At 38.7% G+C, this 24,747-nt stretch overlaps 1 protein-coding gene across 1 annotated transcript in view; it reads left to right on the top strand.

Moving 5' to 3' along the window:
• The window catches only part of CRYZ (crystallin zeta), a 32,787-nt gene extending 13,820 nt beyond the window's left edge, over positions 1 to 18,967 (top strand). Inside the window, exons 4-9 of the mRNA XM_003411231.4 lie at positions 5,684 to 5,847; positions 10,322 to 10,373; positions 14,428 to 14,577; positions 17,704 to 17,805; positions 17,931 to 18,026; positions 18,468 to 18,967. Of these exons, the coding sequence (XP_003411279.2) occupies positions 5,684 to 5,847; positions 10,322 to 10,373; positions 14,428 to 14,577; positions 17,704 to 17,805; positions 17,931 to 18,026; positions 18,468 to 18,635 (732 nt within the window). The 3' untranslated portion in view covers positions 18,636 to 18,967. The remainder of the gene's footprint in view (positions 1 to 5,683; positions 5,848 to 10,321; positions 10,374 to 14,427; positions 14,578 to 17,703; positions 17,806 to 17,930; positions 18,027 to 18,467) is intronic.
• The last annotated feature ends 5,780 nt before the right edge of the window (positions 18,968 to 24,747 follow it).

Raw genomic sequence — 24,747 nt, 5'->3', positions numbered from 1 at the left:
CAGTGCGACCTCCTGTTAACAACTAATGACATCTGCAGATCTGTTTGCATTTGCAAATAAAGTCACATTTACAGGTACTGGGGTTAGAACTTGAACATGTCTTTTGGGGGGACACAAATGAAACCATAATGCGTACTTCGTCTCCCTCACCTCTAACAACTCTCCAATTCTAGTTCAAAATCTTCTATCCTCTAAGACCTACCTCAGATATTGGTTTTTTAGTGAAGCTATTCTTGATTCCCTCAAATTAAAAATTATTGTTTTCGTTAGGTGCCATTGAGTTGCTTCCCATTCATAGTGACCCCATGTACAACAGAACGAAACACTGCCTGGTTCTATGCCATCCTCATGATCGTTGAACCTATTGTTGTGGCCACTGTGTCGATCCATCTTGTTGAGTATCTTCCTCTTTTTTTTTTTTGCTGATCCCCTATTTTACCAAGCATCTGCAGTTCTCCGGGGATAGATCCTTCCTGATAATGTGTCCAAAGTATGTGAGAACAAGTCTCTCATCCTTGTTTCTAAGGAGCATTCTGTCAGTACTTCTTCCCAGATAGATTCTTCTGGCAGGCCATGGTGTATTCAATATTCTTCACCAGTATTATAATTCATAGGCATTAATTCTTCTTCAGTCTTCCTTATTCACTGCTCAGCTTTGGCATGCATATGAGATGATTGAAAACACCATGGCTTGGGTCAGGTGCACTTTAGTCCTTAAAGTGACGTCTTTGCTTTTTAACACTTTAAAGAGATCTTTTGCAGCAGATTTGCCCAATGCAAATTTCTTGACCCATGCTTCCATGGGTGTTGACTGCAGATCCAAGTACAATGAAATCCTTGCCAACTTCAGTCTTTTTTCCGTTTATCATGTTGTTGCTTATTGGTCCAGTCGTGAGGATTTTTGTTTTCTTTATGTTGAGGTGCAATCCATACTAAAGGCTATATTCTTTGATCTTCCTCATAAGTGCTTCAAGTTCTCTTGACTTTCGGCAAGCAACATTGTATCATCGGTATAATGCAGGTTGTTAATGAGTCTTTTTCCATTTTTGATGCTCCCTTCTTCATATAGTTCAGCTTCTTGGTTTATTTGCTCAGCATACAGATTGAACACCTCTGGTGAAAGGATGCAACCCTGATGCACACCTTTCCTGACTTTAAACCACTCCATATCCCCTTGTTCTGTTTGAATGACTGGGTCTTGGCTTATGTACAAGTCCCTCATGAGCACGATTAAGTGCTCTGGAATTTCCATTCTTCACAGTGTTATCCATAATTTGTTATGATCCACACAGTTAAATGCCTTTGCATAGTCAATAAAGCACAGAAAAATATCTTTCTGGTCTGCTTTCAGCCAAGATCCATCTGACATCAGCAGTGATGTCCCTCATTCCACATCCTCATCTGAATCTGGCTTGAATATCTGGCAGTTCCCTGTCGACGCACTGCTGCAACTGCTTTTGAATGATCTTCAGCAGAATTTTACTTGGCAGTGATATTAATGATATTGTTCAATAGTACCTGCATTCGGTTGGATCACCTTTCTCTGGAATAGGCATAAATATGGATCTCTTCCATCAGTTGACCAGGTAGCTGTCTTCCAGATTTCATGGTACAGATGATAAGCACTTCCAGCGCTGCATCTGTTGTTGAAATATCTCAGTTGGTATTCCTTCAATACCTGGAGCCTTGTTTTTTGCCAGTGTCTTCAGTTTAGCTTAGATTTCTTCCTTCAGTACCATCAGTTCTTGATCACATGGTACCTCCCGAAATGGTTGAACGTTGACCAATTATTTTTGGTACAGGGACTGTCTGTATTCCTTCTATCTTATTTTGATCCTTCCTGCATCCTTCAGTATTTTGCCTGAAGAAACCTTCGCTATTGCAACTCAAGGCTTGAATTTTTCCTTCAGTTCTTTCAGCTTGAGAAATGAAGAGCACATTCTTCTCTTTTGGTTTTCTAACTCCAGGTCTTTGTACATGTCATTGTAATACTTGATATGTCTTTTTGAGCCCCTCTGCCACCACCAAAATCTTCTATTCAGCTCTTTTACTTCATCACTTCTTCCTTTCACTTTAGCTACTCGACATTCAAGAGCAAGTTTTAGAGTCTCTTCTGACATCCATTTTGGTCTTTTCTGTCTTTTTAATGACCTCTTACTTTCTTCATGTATGATGTCCTTCCACAGCTCATCTGGCCTTCAGTCATTAGTGTTCAATGCCATTAAATGTATTCTTGAGATAGTCTCTAAATTCAGGTGGGGTATACTCAGTCATACTTTGGCTCTTGTGGACTTGTTCTAATTTTCTTCAGCTTCAGCTGGAATTGTATATGAGCAATTGGTGGTCTGTTGTGTAGTTAGCCCCTGGCCTTGTTCTGACTGCTGATACTGAGTTTTCCATTGTCTCTTTCCACAGAGGTAGTCTATTTAATTCCTGTATATTCCATCCAGTGAGGTCCACATGTATAGTTACTGTTTGTGTTGTCGAAAAAAGATATTTGCAATGAAGAAGTCATTGATCTTGCAAAAATCTATCATGTGATCTCCAGCATTGTTTCTGTCACCAAGGCCATATTTTCCAACTACCGATCCCTCTTCTTTGTTTCTAACTTTTGCATTCCAATCACCAGTAATTTTCAGTGCATCTTGATGGATTGCATGTTAGATCAATTTCAGACTGCAGAAGTTGGTAAAAATCTTCAATTTCTTCATCATTGGCCTTAGTGGTTGGTGCGTAAACTTGAGTAATAGTCCTATTAGCTGGTCTTCCTTGTAGGAGTGTGGATATTATCCTGTCAATGACAGCATTTTACTTCAGGCTAAATCTTGAAATGTTCTTTTTGATGATGAAAGCAATGCCATTCCTCTTCAATTTGTCATTCCTGGCATAGTAGACCATATAATTGTCTGATTCAAAATGGCCAGTACCAGTCCATTTAAACTAAGTACAGCCTAGAATATTGATATTTATGCATTCCATTTCATTTTTGACAATTTCCAGTTTTCCTAGATTCATACTTTCTACATTGCATGTTCCTACTATTAATGGATGTTTGCAGCTGTTTCTTCTCGTTTTGAGTCACGCCACATCAGCAAATGAAGGTCTCGAAAGCTTGACTCCATCCATGTCATTAAGGCCGACTCTACTTTGAGGAGTCAGCTCTTCCCCAGTGTTATTTTGAGTGCCTTCTAACCTGAGGGGCTCATCTTCTGGCACTGTATCAGGCAGTGTTCAGCTTCTATTCGTAAGGTTTCACTGACTAATTCTTTTCAGAAGTAGACCCCCAGGTCCTTCTTCCTAGTCTTAGTCTGGAAGCTCAGCTGAAACTTATCCACCATGGGTGACCCTGGTGGTATTTGAATACCGGTGGCATAGTTTCCAGCATCACAGCAACATGCAAGCCCCCACAGTATGACGGACTGACAAATGCATGTGGGTAGCTTAAAAATAATTATTTTTTATACCTATTTTTGATGCTTATCATGTTTGTCTTGCTCTGTAATTATTTCTGTCCTTTCCTCCTCTCTAAGAGTTTAGGGTGCTTGAGATTCCTGTTGTTGTTAGTTGCTGTTCAGTCGCCTCTGACCCCTGGTGGCTTATGTATAAGAGAACAAAATGTTGCACAGTCCTACACCATCTTCATGATCGTTGGTATGTTTGAGTTCGTTATTGTGGCTTTTGTGTCAGTCCATCTCATTGAGGATTTCCCTCGTTTTCTCTGACCCTCTACTTTACTAAACATGGTGTCCTTTTCTAGTGATAGGCCTTTCCTGGTGACATGTCCAAAGAAAGTGAGCTGATTTCTCGCCATCTTTGCTTCTAAGGGGTATTTTGGTTATATTTCTTCTAAGACTGATTCGTTTTTTTCTGGCAGTCTGTGGCTTATTGAATATTCTTCTCCAATACCATAGTTTGAACACATCAGTTCTGTCTTTTTCACCATCCAACTTTTGCATGCGTATGAGGTAATTGAAAACACCATGGTTTGGATCAAGTACACCTTAGTTATCAAAGTGGTATCTTTGCTTCTTAAAACTTTAAAGAGGTCTTTTGCAACCAATTTTCCCAACACAGTATGTCATTTAATTTCTTAACTGCTGTTTCCATAGATGTTGATTGTTGATCCCAATAGAATGAAATAATTGACAACTTCATTGTTTTTCTCTATTTATCATGAAGTTGTTTACCAGTCCAGTTGTATTTTTTTTTTTTCCCCACATTCAGGTGTAATCCATTCCTATGGCTGTAGTCTTTGACTACATGTCGAATTGTTTCAGTACAGTGCAAACATTTACTAAGAATCCACTCTATGGAAAGCATTACTTTGCATTCTGTAAGGAAAACCCTGTGCTAGAGATTAGGTACAGTGTACTGCTAGTAGTATTCCTTACAGAACTCGGAGCTATGCTTTCCGTATAGTAGATTGTGAGTATATATCTGAATTTTATTGAAATCAATTCAACATGTCTTTTAAGTTGTAAAAACAGGATTAATTTTAACATAGTCATACTTGACCATTTGCAGGCAACACTATTAAGCTGGTGATGCTTGTCTTTGGTTCCTAGATACCTTTCAGAATCTTTTTTTTACTCCACTGTACTGATGCGTTACTTTTTCAGATCTCTTCACTACAAGATAATGTATGCTGAGCAGTTATTGTCTTAATATTCTGCCTGTTCCAAAGAATATTTAAATTTTTTTAAAGAAAGTGGAGCTGGGAGGAGGTCTTTGTAGTGGGCAGGCTAATTTCCCCTAGAGTTCAAATTGTATTAGGCCTGTTATGCCTGTGTAGAGCCTTACCTCACCCTCAGTCACACATCTGCTTTTCAGTAGCAAGGACTCAGCAAATGTTTACTGAGAGCTTACTGTGTTCTGGTGCCGTGACAAATGAAAAAGTCTGGCCTGGCCTGCTGGCAGGATCCTAGGCTTGCTTTTTACTTTTTGGTGTAGGCATGAAAAGTGGTAGACATTCAGAAGTGAAGAAATCCGCGGAAAGGATTTAGACCAGGCGATTGGTTTGTAAAAGAAACTGTACATTTTATTTGTTTCTCCCCAGTATACTTGACAGTTAATAATGGTTTGTATTGACTAATAACTCATTGCCATCAAGTCAATTCCGACTTATAGCAGAGCCCTGGTGGCGCAGTGGTTAAGAGTTCAGGCTGCTAACCAAAAGGTCGGCAGTTCAAATCCACCAGCCACTTCTTGGAAAACCTATGAGGCAGTTCTACTATAGGTTCCCTGTGAGTCAAAATTGACTGAACAGCAATGGGTTTTTTTGTTTTTTTTAATAGGGGGATTAATCTAAATTGGAGATAATAAAAGTACCCACCTTGTAGGTTGTTCTGAATATCAAATTAGGATATGAACAAGACACTATATGTAGTACCTAGCACAGTAAGCTCTCAATAAAGGTTAGTTATCATCATCATCATTATGCCATTCTGAGGGTTCACTGTCTTTTATTTTTCCTGTTTTCCTTTATCTTTCTTCCCACTGGTTCCCATCAATAAAATTAAAAAAGTTTCAATACTTTGAAAGTTATTTTTATGAGTCCCTAAGATGTAGAAAACAGTATATAGTCACTTATTTCTTGATATAAAGGTTGCATCATAAAGGACTGTGCATGTTTTGAATTCACTTTTAATCCCCGATGCGTTTATTAATTTGCCTCTTCCCCCAGAAAGGTGACAGAGTTTTCACTACCAGCACGGTCTCTGGGGGCTATGCAGAGTATGCTGTTGCAGCAGATCACACAGTTTACTCACTGCCAGAAAAGCTGGATTTTAAACAAGGAGCTGCTATCGGTATCCCTTACTTCACTGCGTATCGAGCTCTCTTCCTCAGGTAATAACACACTCTGCCAACTGCATAGCTGACACCAGAGAAAGGCAATATTAACTACCTTCCTTCCTGCCATCTGTCCATCCATCCGTCTGTCATTTGTGGTTACCATTTAGTTACCATTAAACATTTATAGAGTGAAAACTGCTAATTTGGGGGATTTTGCTAATCACTGGGGTACAATGAGGAGCAAAACACTGTCTTCCTCTTCAAGATGCCCACAGTCTAGTAAAGGAGATAAATGTAAGAGTAATAATAATTATATATAATGTGGACTGTGCAATGGTAGAGATGTGTATAGGGGTTTGTGGAATCACGAGAGATAGGCCTGTGGTAATTGGATAGGGCTTCTAAGTGGGATGTGAGGCTTGGATTATTTTAAAGCCATGGTTCCAGAATCTTGTTATATATCAGAGTCATGTGAGCACCAGTTTAAAAGTGCAGTTCAGGGCCCTACCTGAGGCCTATTAATCAGTTTCGAGAACTGGGACCTGTGAATCTACATTTTAATCAAATTCTGCAGCTGTTTGAAAAAGTTCAGAGGGATTTAGCCTGGGGAAGGGTAGTGGGGAGGGGAGAGGGCATATTAGGTGATGGGAACAGCATGGTGTATGGGGAGAAACAGTGTACGCATGGAGATATCTATAGCAATTTGGCTTTGTTGGATGGATTTCAAGACAAAGTGTGGCAAGGAATAAGGTTGGAACATAGTAATCTCAATAAGTGTTAGCTATTACCATCAAATAGGTAGGTTCCAGATTATAAAAAACTGTATTACAAATTTCACATATTGTTCTAGAAGAGATTGGGGCCGTGACATGTTTTGTTAAAAAGAATGATATGGCCTATTTGTGTTATTGAGATCACATATCTGCTGTGTGAAGGATGGATTTGAGGACAGGAATGGAGACAGGGTTAGGAGGTTCTTGTAAAGCCTCCTCTAGATAAAATACATACCGGTCAGAGCAAGGGGCATGGTAGAAGAGGTGAAAAATAAAGGACAGCTAGTTAGGGGGATAAAGTCAGGAATATTTAGTGATTGTGTGGAGGATGAGAGAGAAGAAGGACTAAGAATACTTCTAGCTTGGGTGATGTTTAACTGAGACAAGAAAAAGAAGAAGGACCAGGTTTCAATGGGAAGCTTAGTTCAGCTTTGGACTTGAAGCTCAGAGACAGGCATCCCCAGGGAGAAGTCCAGCAGCCTGTTGGATATAGGAATCCGAAGCTTGAAGGCTGGAGATAGAAATGTGGGGATATCAGCATGTAGGTGATAGTTGACAATATGACAAGGAATAGAAAAACAGTAGAGTGAGTATGAAACCTAGTAAACACCAGCACTTAAGAGTGTCGTCAGTGGAAGGAGATAATGTCATGAGGAGAACAAAAGGGAACTGATCCTAAGGCCAAGAACATCTAAAGATCCTGGTGGAATAGTTAAGTGCATGCAGTTCGAATGCACAAAGACCTGAGTTAGAGTACTATCTTCACCTTGTGCTAGCTATGTGAAGTTTCCAGATTTGAGAAACAGTTTCTCAGCTGTAGTTTCCAGATTTGTGAAACATGAATAATAACAGCGTCTACCTCACAGAATAGTGAGAACTAAAGGGCATAGTGCATGTAAAGTTCTTAGTACAGCATCTGGTGTAGGGTAAGGCTCAATGTTCAATCAGTGTTGGCAGTGTTAGTGGGAACAGTATTGTTACTAAGGAGAGAGGTTAGGTATCAAATGCTGCAGCGAGGGCTATTCAGAAGGTAATTTCAGTTGGGTTTAGCAATTAAGAAGTCCCTGGTAACTTTAGTCAGATTATTCTCAGTAGAGTGGTGGGACAGAGGCTGGGTGGAATGAGTTGAGGAAGGAAATGGAAACCAGTTCCTTGAGTGGAAACTACTCTTTTTAAAAAATGGGAGAGACAATGAGAGAGTAGGAGATTATTTGAGGAGACTATGGGGACAAAGAGCGTTTCTTTAAGGATGGACTTGAGCATGTTCGTAGCTGAATGGAAGGCTCTAGTACAGAGAAAAAGATTACAGATTTGGACAAGAGGGTGGAATGGCAGTTGGAGCAAGTTCCTGCATGAGGCAAAATGGAAAGGTCATAGGGCGTAGGTGGAGAATTTGGCTTCAAAGAAAAAAAGACATGTCATCCCTTAAGCCTAGAAGAGGTAAAGATGGCATAATTATGGAAACATTTCTGGGTAGGGAGGTGGGGTGTTCAAAGGAGCTCATATGTGGTGGCCTCTATTTTCCTAATTAAAGCAAAGTGATCTCTTGAGAACAGAACTGGAGTGGCACCAACGGCATGATCATGTGGTTTCCTTCTACAGTACTCAGCTATTTGGATAAAGTATCAGGGAAGGTGGATTTTAGCCTTAATCTAGGGCTGGAATATTGGTGGCAAAATGGAACAGTTCAAAGGAAATGAGAGCACTCGAGAGGGAGAAGCTGGGGGAAGCTACCATGGGATCCAGGCCAAGTAGGGAAAGAAGTGAGGCCAAGAGCATTAACTGGGCAGAAATGGAGCTTTTGAGACATAGTGACCTCTGTGAAGTTGAAGAAAAGGTTCTGAGAGAATGTGGGCTCATAGAAGGAGGATGAGGATCACTGGCATAGCATTGCTCATCAGCGTCTGATGTGTCTCAGATGGAATGGTTGCTGCTGCTTAACCAGATTGAGCCCTGGGAGAGAGTGGCTAAAGTGGAGAGTAACTCAAGAGTTGTGATGCTAGGTTTTCTTTGAGTGAATGTTGAAATCTCCTAGATTAGGGCAGGATTTGGGGTGGAAGAAAAGCCTATGGCACAGGTACCTAGAGTCTTCGGTGACTAGGAGGCCAGGAGAGGACATGGACGGGTCAGTGCTACGGCCCTCTGTGGTGAGCTCCAGTGGAGGGTGACTGTACACTCCTCACAGGGTAGGAGGAGCATAGCAGTGGGAACCAGGGGTTAGCCTGCCTTTTCCCCACCCATCCAGGCCCCAGTACTTAGGAGAATGTGTTCTTAGTGTTGTTTATAAGGGTTTTTTTTTTTTTTTTTAATTTGTTGGGAAGTATTGCATACCCCGTAGTATAACATTGGTGATCTTACATTTGTATTTTACTTTTTAAAAGTCAAAGTGTTTTGGTAATAGTTGTCTCGCTTCATCATTTCCAGCCCTCGTTTAACTCATGTCCCCAGTCCCCTTCTCTCCAAGCAAGAGGGTTAGAGAAAACGTTATTTATTGTTCATTATTGCCATTTATTAGCCGTTGGCACAGAGCCTTGAGCAGGACTGTGGGTTACTGTGTTCTCACTCCCAGATGGAGCATAATCTCTCTGCAGTGTCCCCACCCCCTATTGTCCGAGGAGTGAGAGATCCTCCCTGAGAGCCTAATCTGCATCACACAACAGCTGCTGGCATGCGACATTAGCCCTCTGTCCATCTGGAATAGTAAAGCACCCCAAAGCTGTCTTGCCGCATGTTCCATGTTTTCAGAACATTATAGAAAAGTACTAATATGAACCAAAAGTAAAAAGAATGAAATGTCATTTCACCAGAGGACCTGGGAACTTTAGATGGTGACATGGGAACATTTGAGATGGGATTTATTATATTTATTACTCTCTTCCCATGGCTGAGTCAGCATTGCTTTCTGGAATGAGGGCATAGAGGCTGGCACAACCCGATGTTCAAAGGCTTGGTGAAGTCAAAATGTTATCCTACGCCTGGGGAGAGAAGAGTCTAGCTACTGTGTTTACTTGGGCATTCTCCTGGACCACAGAGTAGAGGATGAGCTACAGGAAACCTGCTTTGACACCCTCTGTGGGAGCACATGGGAATGAGAGACCACAGCCTTTCTAGGTCTCATAGTTTCACTTCACATACCTGCAAGGATTGAAGCCTCTCAGAAGGTAGCACCATGGGTGAGATCCCAGCACCCAGCACAGGGCCTGGCACATAATAAAACAAAACAAAAAAAAAAAACCAATTGCTGTGGAGTTGATTCTGACTCATGGCAACTCCATGTGTTGCAGAGTAAAACTGTGCTCCATAGGGTTTTCATGGCTGTGATGCCAGGCCTTTCTTCCAAGGCACCTCTGGACGGGTTTGAACTGCCTACCTTTTGGTTAGTAGTCACGAGAAAACTGTGTCACCCAGGTATTCCTTGGCACATAGTAGATTCCTAGTAAATGTTTGTCGAATGAATGAGTGGATAAAAGAAAGGAAGAAAGAAAGGGAGGAAGGAAGACAGAAAAGAAAGAAGGAAAGGAGAAGGAAAGGAAGAAAGAAAGGTTTTCTTTTACCTGTGGCTCTAAAGGACCATTGTTTGATCCTGTGGAGCTGGGAGAAGAATTTTGGGCTGTGTGTCAGGATAAGTTTTCTCTTTGGGTATTAGCTAATCTGAGGGTAGAATTTCCTTAAGGATACTGAAAAGTATCTGAGCTTAATTAGCTTAAAAAAATAAGGTGATGGAACCCATGCTTTTTTTTTTTTTCTCCCACCAGTGCTCGTGCGAAAGCTGGGGAAACTGTTCTGGTTCATGGAGCTAGCGGAGGAGTAAGTATTTTTTTTTTTAAGTTTATTTTACAAAAACCTTTGTGGGTTTCACATTATATTTCATTTAGTCATTTTTAAAAGCCACGTTTATAAATATAGTCAAGGATGCCATTTTCCTTTATCTTGTGAAGCTTCTTCTGAAGGTGATTCTTTGTCATTAGTTTAGCATTTCTTGGTTAATAAATTCAACCAATTACCCCATCAAAAATATATTATTAGGTTGTCCACCGGTGTTGGGGCTGGACCAAGGTCATCTGACCTTGTGTTTGCCTTCAAGTAGCATATATTAGAAAAATATTTATTTAGAATTTTAAACAGTTCTTTTAAGGTTAATATTATTTCCATATCCCCTTAGATAAGAAAGCGAAGGCTCGTTAAAGCTTTACCAACATTGCCCCAGACAGTACTGCAAAGCCACACTGTGAATCCTTTCTCCTTTCTATCTCCCTTCGCCTGCTTGCCTGCTGTGCTTTGATGACATTCGTGCAGTGCACAGTCTTCGCTGTGTCCTTACCACCACAATGTATGGCTTAAAATGCTAATGTTGGATAGGAACTAGGAAGAGGAGACTCAAAACTTTTAAAATAAGCCCTTCAGTGAAATCACCCAACGCAGGGCTGTCAGAAGCCTCTTCAGGAAACTGGCTGTCATTCTGCCTCTGAGGAGCTTAGAGGGAAAGTTAGAGCTTGGAGGTTGGAATTTAACAAGAAATCCACATGACCTCTATCCTGCATGTTGAGCCTTCAGAAATTTCGGAGACAGGATTTCACGTTTTAGAATAAAGGGCCTGGGGATAGATAACTCACCTTGAGGAAGGTGATCAGCCCTTTTGGAGCACTGTGTACTCTTGGAGGTAAGTTGAAAGAAATACCCTATAAAAATGGTACATCACCCCCCCTGAATAATGGGTGGTATCCTGGAAGGTGAAAGGTGGGCGAACAATTCAGCCCATTGTGTTTCTCTGTTACTTTAGATAGATGAATCACAAGGTTTCACACCCAGCTCCCTGCCTACCTCAAATAGATCAATTTTGAAGGATTTAGTAGATCAGACTACTAAAAAACACCACAATTGTCTTTATAGGGCTTGAAAAAATATGACCAATATACCTTGTCAAAACTCCCCTTGTTTAGCTTCACTGAAGAGGCTATTTTTGAGTTAAATTAAGTTTAACCTTAAATAACTAAAGTATCTGTCAAACAAATGCATGTATTTAAATTGCTCTGGCTTTCAGGGAGCTAACTTTGTGCTCTGTATGGAAATGAAAACGAGAGATTTCAGTAGGAAGGGGAGAGAAGAGTTTAAAGAAAATCTTTTTGTTCCCTTTACTCTCTTGTAAAAAGCCCAGTTGCTTCACCATGATTTTCTTTTTTTAAAAAAAAAAAAAGGCAAAATCCACACTGTTCTCTGAGCTGGCTGAAAGAGCTGGCTGAGAGTCTGTTAAATCCTTGGCTGGCAGGGATAGGCTGACGACCTGGTGTGTGAAGCCCTTCTGATCCTCCCTGCCCTGGGTTTTGTCTTGCTTCTGTTTGTACTTTCTGTCCTCATTTAATTCAAATTCTCTTGAAATTTTGTTTAAAATAGTGTGGAATTTACGAACACAGCTATTATCCAGATATGTTGGTGGGGAGTGCCCTAGTTAGCAAAATATATAGAAGGAAAATAAACCAAGAAAAAAAAAAAAAAAACTCATCGCCATCGAGTGGATTCTGACTCATAGCAACCCTATAGGACAGAGTAGAACTGCCCCATAGAGTTTCTAAGGAGCATCTGGCAGGTTCGAACTGCTGACCTTTTGGTTAGCAGCTATAGTATTTAACTACTATGCCAACAAGAGACCTCCAGAAGGAAAATAGTGGACACATAATGGTGCATAATCCATTGAAAGAGTATTGCTAGTATCATTGTTGAGAAGAATAGAATAAATGGTGCCTTTAAAATAGCTATTGGGTATCTATAGTTAAAGCGTAAGGAGATACTATATTTCATTAAGTTTTTAGTTTAAAATTTCATTAGAGGCTTAGTTTTTTGAAACTGAAAATTAAAGTAACCAGAATCAATTGTGCTGCCCCATAGCGTATTGTGTTTCATCTCTCCCCCACCGTTCCATGAGACTTTGAGTTCCATGTGCTTGTTTGTTTTTGGTTAAATCAAATAAATCCCTGCCATGACTGGAGTCTCAGCTCATCACTCCCATATGCCATATAAAGTTTAAGGTCCATTTCAAGCCTGAGAGTCCTTGATTCTGTTACAATTTTTATTAATTTCTAGCATCAGTTTTCATTTTAATTATTTTTCTATTTTACTTTCCTCTGAATCAGTGGTTACCAATGGGTGGTGTCCCCACCTCTACCACCACCTGAGGACATTTTTAGACATATTTCATTTCCACAACTGGGGAAGGCAGTACTACTGTCATCTGGTAGGAAGAGGCCAAGCTTACTGCTAAACATCAATGCACAGGACAGCCTCCCACAGCAAAGAATTATCCAGTTAAGATGTTAATAAAACCAAGGTTGAGAAACCCTGCTCTGAATGTATATGATATGACTACCATTCCTTTGGCATTTAATCAAACATGTATATCTTAGAATTGTTCTTTAATTAGATTACTCATTTATCTATATTCCTAGAATACTCTTGTACCTTTTTTGTACCAAGCACATTTGTCTGTTATCATAGTGATGTCATCTAATCCTGTGGCTTTAAATACCATCTATAAACTGGTGAATTTTAAATTTCTCTTTCCAGCTCTGAACTGTTTCAAGTCCCTACCCATATTCAACTGATTTGCTGAGCCTTTTCACTTAAATAAGCAAAATGTAGCTCAGCATGTACAAAGTGAGAGTTCTTGATACTTAAGCAAACTCAATCCTCCCTAGTCTTCTCCATCTCAGTTAATCCCCAGTTAATCTGGCCAAAGGCCTAAACAACATCCTGGATTTTTTTTTCCCTACCACCCACCTTCAATCCATGGGGAAGTCCTAGGAGTTTACATCTAAACTGTATTTAAATTCATTTTTATCTTTCTAGCCTACCACTTTAGTCCAACCCAGCCTTATCTCTTATGTACACTATCTTATACTAACTGCTCTCCTTGCTCTTGTTTCCCCCCACCCCTTCATTTTCCCTCACATATAATTGGAGTGATCTTTTTAAAGCCTAAATCAGATCCTATCGCTTCCCTATGAAAGCTCTCCAATAATTCTTCATAGCTTTTAAGTAGAATCCACATCCTTTACCTTCACTTTCAAGGTCCTATGTGACTGGGCCTCTCTGTGCCTCCCTGACCTCATCTCCTTCCACTCCCTTCCCCATTGACCTTCTTTCTGTGCTTTGATCACCCCAGGTTCATTCCCACCTCTCCAGTTTAGCCATGGCCATTCACTCTGCCTTCAACATTCTTCATGTGACTTGTTCCCTCACTTCATTCGGGTCTCATTTCTTCAGAGTGGCCCTTCCTGATCACCTGATAACCGAAATACCCCCTCCACCATCTCTCTCTAACCCAATGGCCTGTTTGTCTTCATAGCACTTATAATTTTATGAATTTATTTTATTCAGGTATTTTTAATGTGTTTATTATTGTCACCCCTCATTAGAGTGTTTTGCGCATACCCGTACCCATTGCCGGCAAGTTGATTTCAACACATAAAAAAAACATATTGACTCTAAAGGACAGAGTAGAACTGCCCCATAGAGTTTCCATGGAAGAGCTGGTAGATTCAAACTGCTGGCCTTTTGGTTAGCAGCCAAGCTCTTAAACCACTGTGCCACTGTCATAGAGGTTAGGATTTACAACACATAAGACAATTACATCAGATCACAAAATAGAGGACAACCACACAATACAGGGAATCATGGCCTAGCCAAGTTTTCACACATTTTTGGGGGACATAATTCAATCCATGACAGTTAGCTATTGTTTTTCTTATTTCTTCATTTAGACTGTAAGTTCCTTCAAGGATAGGGTATGACTTAGAAGAATCTTAAGTTCATTGTATGTATTAAATGTTTGGAGGAATGCAACAAATCAAAAACTTTTTTTTTCCAGGTTGGACTAGCAGCATGCCAAATTGCTAGAGCTTATGGCTTAAAGGTTTTGGGTACAGCTGGTTCGGAGAAAGGTCAAAACACCGTTTTGCAAAATGGAGCCCACAAAGTATTTAATCACAAGGACGTTAATTATATTGACGAAATTAAGGTAAAATTTTCTACAATGTTATAAATAAAACTTTTTTTTAGAAACTTACTTTTTTTAAGTTTTTTGCCAACTACTCTCTTAAAGTTGTTTATTTTTTTCTTATTCCTACATGTGCGTTTAAAAAGTTGTTTAATTTAAAAATCAGAAATGTTTAATTTTTAAACTTTCTGCTTTGTCTGTGTGTAGCAAATGAAATATAGCCTCTGTAGATTTTTTAATAAAAAAAAAATTGGTACTCTTTAATGCAAATCATATTTTAAGTCAAGCCGTAGCTATGTATTTGTAGCTGGGAAGTGTTCTTAATGTAATTTGATGTGACTTACCCATGGAAGATGAGATACCTTACCACAGATTACAAACTGGATCTGTCTAGGATTTAGTAAATAAAGTACATTAACTGGATACTTTGGAGGAATAATTACAACCTCAACCAAACCCATGAGGTAGCATTTACCATATATTTTTACCCAAATAACATGTGTGCAAATAACATGCAGCAGTCTATGTTTTTTTTTGCCAACCCCTAACCACCAGGTATTTTTGTAAGCGTGCTATGCTAATTTTTTTTTTACATGTTGCTATAAAAAAATTAATGAAGTGCACTTTCGAAAATACCTTGGTGGGGGTGAGGTTGTCAAAAAAAGTAAGACATGCACTCTATTTGTGTTAAAACATGGTAATTAGTTGTTTCATGTATCCCTAGCTATAACTGAATTTAAGCAGCCCTTAGAGCTCCCTGTCTGTGCTATAGTAGGGATTTACTAAACACTGATTACCTTGTTAATCCTCAAACTACTTGCTCATGTTGAGAATCAGTTAGAATTTTTCAGGTACTGATTACTATGTAAACCAGGTCATTAAAAACTGATTAAAAATATGTGTGAGGGTTTGTTTTTTTTACCACTAAATCGTCTTACCAAAAAACTGAGCCAAGGCTGTCACTTATTATGTGTCTAATAAAACTAGATCCCGAACTTAACCCTGATACCATTATCTAAGAGTATTTACAAATATGAAAAATGATCAGTTATTTTAAGAATATGGCTTTTGTGTCACAGTAATCTAATTTGTAAGACCATGCAGTCTTATAGCTTAAGTCTTTCCCGTTCTCGAAAACGTTCTCATAACCTTTTACCTCACTCCTATCTCTCCTCCCTTTTAAAACAACTTCTTGAAAAAGTAGTGACTACTTATTGCTTTTCATTCTTGACCTCCCATCTCCTTCCACTGCAGTTTGCTCTCTTCCAACTTCATAAACTGCTTAAGAAGGTCACTGATACACTCCTAATTACTGGTCCACTAGTCTGGCAATGGGGTTTGGGAGTCTTGTCTCAGTCCTCATTCTATTTGATTTCTCAGCAATCTATGACACTGACCACATCTCCTTGAAACATTCTTTTCTTACCTCCCTGACTATTCATTTTTAGTCTCCTTCCTCTTGTATTACTTAAATGTTGGTGTTCTTCAGATCTTTTCCTTTAATCTCTCATCTTCTGGTGCTAAACTTTCATCCTGATTAATCCCAGATATTCTCATGGCTTCTGTTATTACCCAAATGCTGCTGATTTCTAAAACTGTATCTGGCTTGAGCAACATTCTTTCCTATCAGCCTACAAGACATTCCCACTCATCTAGTCATCTACCCATCTGGCCACCCAAGATGGAAACCTGCATTTCATTTTTTATTCCTATCTTCTTTTCACAGTTCTTCCTCCCACACATCAAGTTGATCACCTTATTCTTTCAGTTTCACCTATGATGTGCCTTTCAAATCTCTCTATTTTTCTCTCTTCCCCCCACCATTGTGACCTAGTCTAGGCCTCATCTTCTCTGCCGTTGACAATTATCATAGTTCCCAACTGAGCTAATACCTGCCTCTGTCTTCTCTGCCTTCTCCAGAGTTATTTGGTTCCATGTTTAAAAAAAAAAAAAATCTTCCGAAATAACTGAACAGGAAACTCCATGTGGATAGGAATTTTTGTTTCTCTTTTTCCCTGACGTACCTTCAGTGTCTAGAACAGTGCCCAGCATGTGAATTAACACTTGCCAAAAAAAAAAAAAAAAATCAAACTCTTTAACATTGCATTTAGTGTATTTTCACAATATGCAACAGTCTACAATTCCCCCACCAATCCCCCTTGCTCTGATACATACTCCGGCTCTCTGGGCTACTTTCTAATCCTGACTGGTGCTCTCAGCCCCTCACACCTTTGCTTTTCTATTTCTTCTGCCCAGACTCTTCCTGTGCCTCATTTCTACCTGCCTCTTGCTTATCTTCCTTTTTTTTTTTTTTTTTTGCCTAGGGAACTCGTATTCATCCCTCAAGGCTCAGATCATCATGCCTGTAAAACTTTCTCTGACCACCGCAGGCAATCAGACTTTAACTTTTTCTCCATAACCTATGGTTTATTTCTACTAATGTAGTGCTTAGTCCATTACATCATAGCTAGGAATATCTTATTGTCCATCTTCTTAGTTTTGTTTTTACATTTTAAGCTTCCGATGTTCATCTTTGAATTTCTAATAACACAATGCCTGGCACAGGTATTTATTTTTTCATTAAAATAAAATTGATACAGATATGTAGAGCTTTTTAAGAGCAAGGTCTATATCTTGGGAACCAAGAGCAAAAAAAGAAAAGACTAGTGTGACAAATGGATTATTGGTCATTTAGAACAAAACTGAATACACAAAAAACACCCTGCAGCTCCAAGCAACCGATGTTTGTTCTTTTTGTTTTTTAATAAAAATCGGAGTCCCTTGAGAGCTTTGTGGTTTTGGTTTGTTGTTGGTTTCTCTATGAAAATACATTTTGGACACAAAATTTTCAGCCAAGGAAAAGTATTTTATAGTTAAGTAGAATCTAAGCACCTGAAATTCCAGGCATATTTTATTTTATTACAGCAATTTTTTTTAGTACAGATCGTTATCATTTTAGATGTTATGGCTGGTGCCTTGGAATTATATTGTCATTATATAATTAGGTCATTTTAGAATTTGCATTATTAGCCTTAAAAATACCATCTAAAATGTAATTTGAAACACATTTCTGAATTATATGGGGCTATGGTAACTATTTTAGTTTTTTGCTTGTTTATTTACCCCATTATACATTCTTTTATATAGAAATCTGTTGGCGATAAAGGAATTGATGTGATTATTGAAATGCTAGCTAATATAAATCTTAGTAATGATTTGAAACTTCTGTCACATGGAGGACGAGTAATAGTAAGTATTTCATTTTCTTACCACTTTGAAGTTTTACCATAATCTTAGATTATTAAACCACATGTTTACATCTAACATTATTTTGTAGTAATCTTTAATGGGAGGTATGTCGTTTTTCATAATAGGTTGTTGGCAGCAGAGGTCCTATTGAGATAAACCCACGGGACACCATGACAAAGGAGTCTAGTATAATTGGAGTTTCTCTGTTTTCATCATCCACGGTAGGGAATGAAACGATTCTGATTTTGTTAATTAAAAATTGATACAGTTTGCCAAGTCAGGCTTACTGGAAGTTTATTGAGTAGATGTTAAACTTAGCTCTCTGACTGGTGGGGTGAGTTGATGATTAGGCCCTAGAAGATACTAGGACATCAGTATAATTTATTATCCAAGTCAGATCAATTTTGAAAAAGAAAGAAAGTACTATAAGTCATTACGTCAGAGCAATGGGTGTTTTGTAAACTGAGACTGTCCTGGGCAAATTGGAGTTTATGGTTACCCTGTAAAGAACTACTTTTTCTATAGGTTTGTCTTCAAGTTGACCAAAACCACACACTTGTAAGATACTCTTATCTATAACTCTTAGATTCTGAAGTTTTTTAATACTTCTGGGAGTTAAATTATATAGTCCATTCAAAAAAATCTTTTCTTCTTTCCCTTAGGAGGAATTTCAGCAGTCTGCAGCAGCCCTTCAAGCTGGGATGGAAACTGGTTGGTTAAAACCTGTAATAGGTTCTCAGTATCCACTGGAGAAAGTAGCACAGGCTCATGAAAATATCATTCATGGCAGCGGGACTGCTGGAAAAATGATCCTTCTCTTATCTGATTAGTTCTTTCATGTATTTGCTGTGTAATTAGAGTTTTCCTCCACCCACATTTTACTTACACTATCTTTGTTTTAATTAGTATTCATTTGACTCAATAGTTTCTTATATTAAAAAGCAAGATTTTTCTTTAGAGATCATGGGTATTGGAGTAAAATTGTTAGTTTGTATCTTCTGCTTTCAGCCAAGGAGTCATCATTGTTGGAAACAGAATGTTAGTGTCTGGTTGACATTCAGATGCATTCCAGGAATTCTGAACTGATATTTGATGATTAGTAACTTTGACTAAAACATGCTAATTCAAAATAAAGATTTCCATGCCTACTTATTCATAAAAAGGTTCTTTAATCTCTGATTAACCCAGAATTATATTGGACTCTGAAGATTTTCTGGACTAAAAAAGATTCCTTTTCCAAAGTAATCTTATCTAGATCTATAAGTCTTTTGGAAGGGCAAGAATAAACAGTGTCCAGAGAAATTTGTTAGCTTCCTCAATATCTCCCAAGATAGTAGAATATTCGCCATTTTAATGATTAATTACCAATGACCCATTTGTTCTGTGAGGACAACAACCTTATCTTTCTGGTAATGTGATACTAGGGACATAGTTTCCAAGTAGATACTTTTTGATTGATTAAATTTTTCAATGTAGATTTAGAGTTATCTGTGTGATTGTATAATATATTTTTTCAAATTAGCAAACTCACAAATTTGACACATTAAGAATGACCTGCTTTTGTTTTCATAACATGATAATCTTCAGTAAATTGTATAGAAAATTAAAAACTGTTTATCGTGTTTGTCTTTGTATAGTACCACAGTGAAAATGATTGCAAGAAATGTTAATAATAGGTCATAATTTGAAATAATTTTTCAGGAATAATATGAGAGATCAAAACATAAGATATAGCTCTCAGGGAAGAAAGTGTACAATTTGCATTAATGTTTATGTGTCATTGCTACACGGTCCCTAATGGTTACTTTCTAACAGTGTTATTGTGCTGGAAGTTTTTATCTAACTAAATATAAGGGTGACTACTTAGAAATCTTGCCATCAATATTTATGTCCAAGAAAGTGACATTTGGTTGTTTATTGTTTTTTTCTTTTCCTTCATATTAGTACCACCTCTTACCTCTTGTTACCTTATGTAGTCAATTCTCTTTCTTGACCCAATTTGTGTCTGTTGAAGGACAATTTCTAAATTTCTGATTTGATCATGAAATCGTCCTTTAGCAGTGAGCAGAAAGCATGGCTCATTTTTATAATTGAGGGTGTCACTAGCTTTTGGTTGTATATGCCATGGCTGAAGTGATTTTACTATTGGTGTTTTCCAAGTTTCTTCGCTGTTTCTTTTATAGGCTAACTGCCCTGTGAAATAAGAAGATTGAAAAAAACACTAAAAAAATCTTAGTCATGAATCTAGAAGGTAACATTTTATGTATATCTTAAAATGAAGTATTCTATCCTCAAACAAGAAGATAAACGAATAATTATTCTGTAAAAGTCAGTTTAACCTGTTTGCACATTTGCCACTTCCATAGAATGAGCTAAAGTGGACTGAACACTTCAGGATACAGTTCAGTTAACTTAGAAGGCAAAAGCTAGCTAAATTTATGTATTAACTGTCATAAATATGATTATGTTGCACTGAGCATGTACTCTGCAGGAATGTCCTTGTAATGCCAGTTCTACTCTCGTTCGGACTTTTCAGCCAACTTCGTTCACTGCTTGGTTGGTGCCTTTAGCCTTAGGGTATTACACCAGTCACCACTCCCTGTCCCTGATGGAGCAGAGAATAACCTTTAACAGGTGTGGTTTCACCCCTTAACCTTCTGGATTTCTGTTCCTGTTTGCTTTGATGTCAGTGACCTAGAATCATATAATGTGTTAGAGATCGAGTAGATCAGTACTCTGAGCCCAGCGGGGTAAAATGACTTGCCAAAGGTTGCAAGATTAGCAGATTCAAACTTAGCTGACTTTTTTTTTTTTTAAAGCATTCTTTTGATATAAAATCACAACATTTTGAATTCTAATTTCCAGGCCTTTGGTTTTCCTGGCTTGCTGTACCTCTGGCTTCTGTAGGAGCTGAGATGCCTGCTTTCCAGCCTCCTTTTGCCTGAGATTTTTGTTCCTAACCATTCTAATCATCTTGACCTCAGTTTCCACCTATCTCCTGATTTGACAAAGTCTTTTAAAAAGGGATTATTCTATTAATCCATTTGTTCAACAAATATTTATTGAGTACTTAGAGTGTGACAAGGCACTGTGCTGGAATTTGAGGATACAAAGTTAATACACATCCTTGAACTTGCAGTTGAGTAAAGAAGAGAGCCCAGTAAAAAATAATTTTAGGGTTTAAGGGGGTAACATGGGAACAAAGAGAAGGGACTCTTCGTATAGCTTGGGATTTCCAGTTACGTATTTCATATTTTTGATGCATTTGTTAGCTTCCTTCATCCGGAGTAGCTTTGACCACTGAAGTACAAAATATGCTTCCGAAAGGAAAAAAAAGTTGAGTAGCATCTTATAATGTTAACTCAGCTTTACTAAGACAAGAATTATAGGTGTGCCAAGGGGTTTCCACAATTCAGAGTGTATAGAGCTTTTTTCTGCACGAGATAACTCCTAAGAGCAGCAGAGCCTAGTGGGTCACTCTAACCCAGCTCACTCAGCTTCAGCCACGCCTCACTGATAGGAAAACATTCCTACAACCCAGGCGTTTTCATTCACCCTCCTTAGCACAGTCCCTAACTCCCTCTTTAAAATACTAACATTTCTTAGTATCGTGATTTTTTTTTTAAATGGCGTTTAAAAAATCATCAGACAATTTTGCTAATCCATAGGGCTAACTGATTGATAGGAAGTGTGGGAACTTCCTACACCCAAGGAAAGAGCCTAGGAAAGGTTCTAAAAAGAAACTTTGGTTCATTTTGATCTGTATTGTTGACCCCTAGGTTTTGATGGAGACAGTCCATATATGTTCTTTAAGAGCAAGCCTGACACTAATCCCAAACCCCTTGCATGATAGATGCTTATTAAGTATGTGTTAAAAATGGCCACGTACTAGCAGACCCTGATTTATCCATTAAATGTAAAAATGCCGAAGAAGACTACGACAGCACTGGAAACTAAAGAAAAAAGGAAGTTCCAGCCAAAATCCACTGGAAATTTCTACTAACTTCCAGTGTCAATCAGCCAATTCATTGAATCATACTAGCTGCAGTATAGGTGGGAAAAAGCCTCAACTCAGTCACTGCCTCTAACTTCAGGACACAGGAATTACATTACCTGAAAAATCAAACCACCAGCTAGGTACCCAGAAATCATCTGAGCTAGCTAGGTTTGAGATCTACACTCACCCCTAGAATCTCTCAGCTCCTTGCTTTCACATGCATTTTGAGAAAACAGGTTTCAGTTTTCAGTACAACTACAGATTAAAGAGGGAGGGAGACTTTGCACCCTTGGATGGACAGTCACCTCAGAGAAAGCATTACAAATGGGTGGAGGGAGTAGGGCCCCGGGTTGCAGCAAATGCTGGAGAATGTACATCACCTGCACGAGGAACATTTGTCTCTAGCAAAGCCAGATTTTCTAGCAGTCAGAGCAGAAGATGCTCATGCCTTAGTCCAGGAGGCACTGAAATTGACACAAGATACTTCCGAAACCACTCCAGAGAGCTCTGAACAGGGAGGAGGGCCAAAGGCAGCTGAAACTCTGGTAAAGCTGTTGAGAGGATGGGTTATAAAGACTTGCTTTAAATCCTGGCTGTACTACCAAGTAGCTGTGCAGCCCTGGGCAAACGACATAATCATTTGAAGTCTCAGTTCCCTCATATGTACCGTGGGATAATATCTACCTCAGAGTTTGGAAGAATTAAACAAGAATTAATAGTGGTTACTAGAGGTGGGAGGGAAGGGAAAGGAGGTTAATGGAAAAAATCACATTGATTAAGGGTAGGGTTGCATAGCTGATTATTATAATTACTGTCAATAAGTTGTACACTTGTAAAAAGTAGACCTAGCAAAAGGTGTGATATGTTTACAACAACAACAAAAAAGAGTGGCTGCTGATGCTGCTTATGTACAACCAAACACCATGGGGATTTGTTCCTTGGTTTGGAGGTTTAGGATCATGTTTCATGAGACATCTTAGTTAATTGGCCTAATAATATGTTTAGTGCCTCTGTTCTACCACCTAGCTCATTGCGTAGTACCTGAGGTCTTAAAAGCTTGCAAGTGGCCATCCAAGGCATGACAGTTGGTCTCTATTTGCCTGGAGCAACAGAGGAAGAAGGAGTGTCAGGGATAGCAGGGGGATATGGAGTATGTGGCTAATTGCCTCCATGAACAACTGCCTCCTTTGCCATGAGACCAGAAGATGTGAATGGTACCTGGCTATCATTATTGAACATTTTGATCAAAGATTCTATAGAAAAATCCTGATCAAAAGGGGGAAAATGCAGAACAGAATTTCAGATTCTCACGGACTCCAGACTTTCTGGAGCCAAAGGGGCTAGATGACCTCCTGAAACTATTGCCCTGAGATAATCTTTAAACCATAAGCCAAAAATATCCCCTGAAGTCTTCTTAAAAACAAACAATAATTTAGCTTAACTTGTAAAAAAATGTCTGCCTGGAGCATTATGCTCTTTTAGGAGCTCTGTATATGAATCTAATTGACAAAGGCAACTTGAAAGATTAGACAGGAATCTTAGGGACCAGTGAGTTTATGTTAGTGGAGGAGGAACAAATCAGAAAAGGAGGGTGAGAATGGTTGCACAACTCAAAGAATGTAATCAACATCACTGAATTGTACAAGCAGAAATGATTGAATTGGTGCAGTTTTGCTGTGTGCATTCTCAACAACAATGAAATAAAATTAGAAGACAAAAAATAAATGAAATTTAAAAAAAGGAATTAAGATAATGCTTGTGAAGTACTTAGCATAAAGAAGTTCTTAAATAATTGACCTTTCATTTATATTAGCTGTAAAGAAAGAGCAAATTGAGGTGAAGGGGAGAAATGAAAAAGGAGCATCCTGAAACATGCAAAAAATAAAAGGAAACTCCCATAGGAGATATGAAGGAGCACAACTGACATTACTGAAAACAGTTGGTTTGATGGTTAATGTTACATGACAACTTGGTTTGACTGTGATTCTCACTGGTTTGGCAGAAACTATGTAATTATCTTCCATCTTGTGATCTGATGTGACCAATCAGTTGGAAAAGGAGTTTCCTTTGGGGTGTGGCCTGCCTCCATTACATAAATGGGTGTTCTGACAAAGCTCGCTGTCTCTCAACCCCACAATCTTCTACTTGTCTGACCTCCAGTTCTTGAGACATAAGCCAACAGAGGCCTCCAGCCTGTCCCCTGGCATTCAGATTTTGGATTCGCCAACGCCTGCAACTACATACACCACCAGCCTGTAGCCTGACCAGCAGATTTTGAGTTCATCAGGCCCTGCAACCAAGTGAACCAGCAGACGTCTTCAGCCTGTTGTCTGATCCACAGATTTCGGACTTGCCACCCCCCACAATTGCATGAGCCATTTCCTCACAATTATGTGAGCCATTTCCTTGAAGTAAATTTCTCTCTCTACATATCTACATATGCTTCACAGGTTTTGCTCCCCTAGAGAACACAGAATAAGACATTTGGCCATGTGGATGAATTTGTGACGCTCCCAAAATCTAGAGAATATAAAGATGAGAAAAAAATATATAGTAGAGCAAACAAAAAATGAAACTGCAAGCTTTGAATTATAGGTGTTCCCATAAAGAAACCAGAAAAATGAAACAGGTAATAATTAAAGAAAACTTCCCTGAGCTAACCTAAATATCTGAGTGTATACGTTGATAGTATTCATTGTGTTTAAGCAAAGAATGAAAACTACTAGTAATAAGGCATATACTTTAAAATTTTTCAATTTCAAAGAATTAGATTTTGAAAGGGACCATGGACAAGAATCATTATCTTTAGTTATATGACCCAAAACCTGGAAAATGCAAGAGAACAAATGGAAAACAAAAAAATATTAATGAATTCAGAAAGGTAGCTCACTGCATAATAAATATATAAAAATATGCAGAAATCAGTAATTTTCAGTTAAAAAATA

Source organism: Loxodonta africana, chromosome 3 (genome assembly GCF_030014295.1).
Source record: "Loxodonta africana isolate mLoxAfr1 chromosome 3, mLoxAfr1.hap2, whole genome shotgun sequence".
Lineage (NCBI taxonomy): Eukaryota > Metazoa > Chordata > Mammalia > Proboscidea > Elephantidae > Loxodonta > Loxodonta africana.
This window is presented reverse-complemented; position numbering and strand designations above follow the sequence as displayed.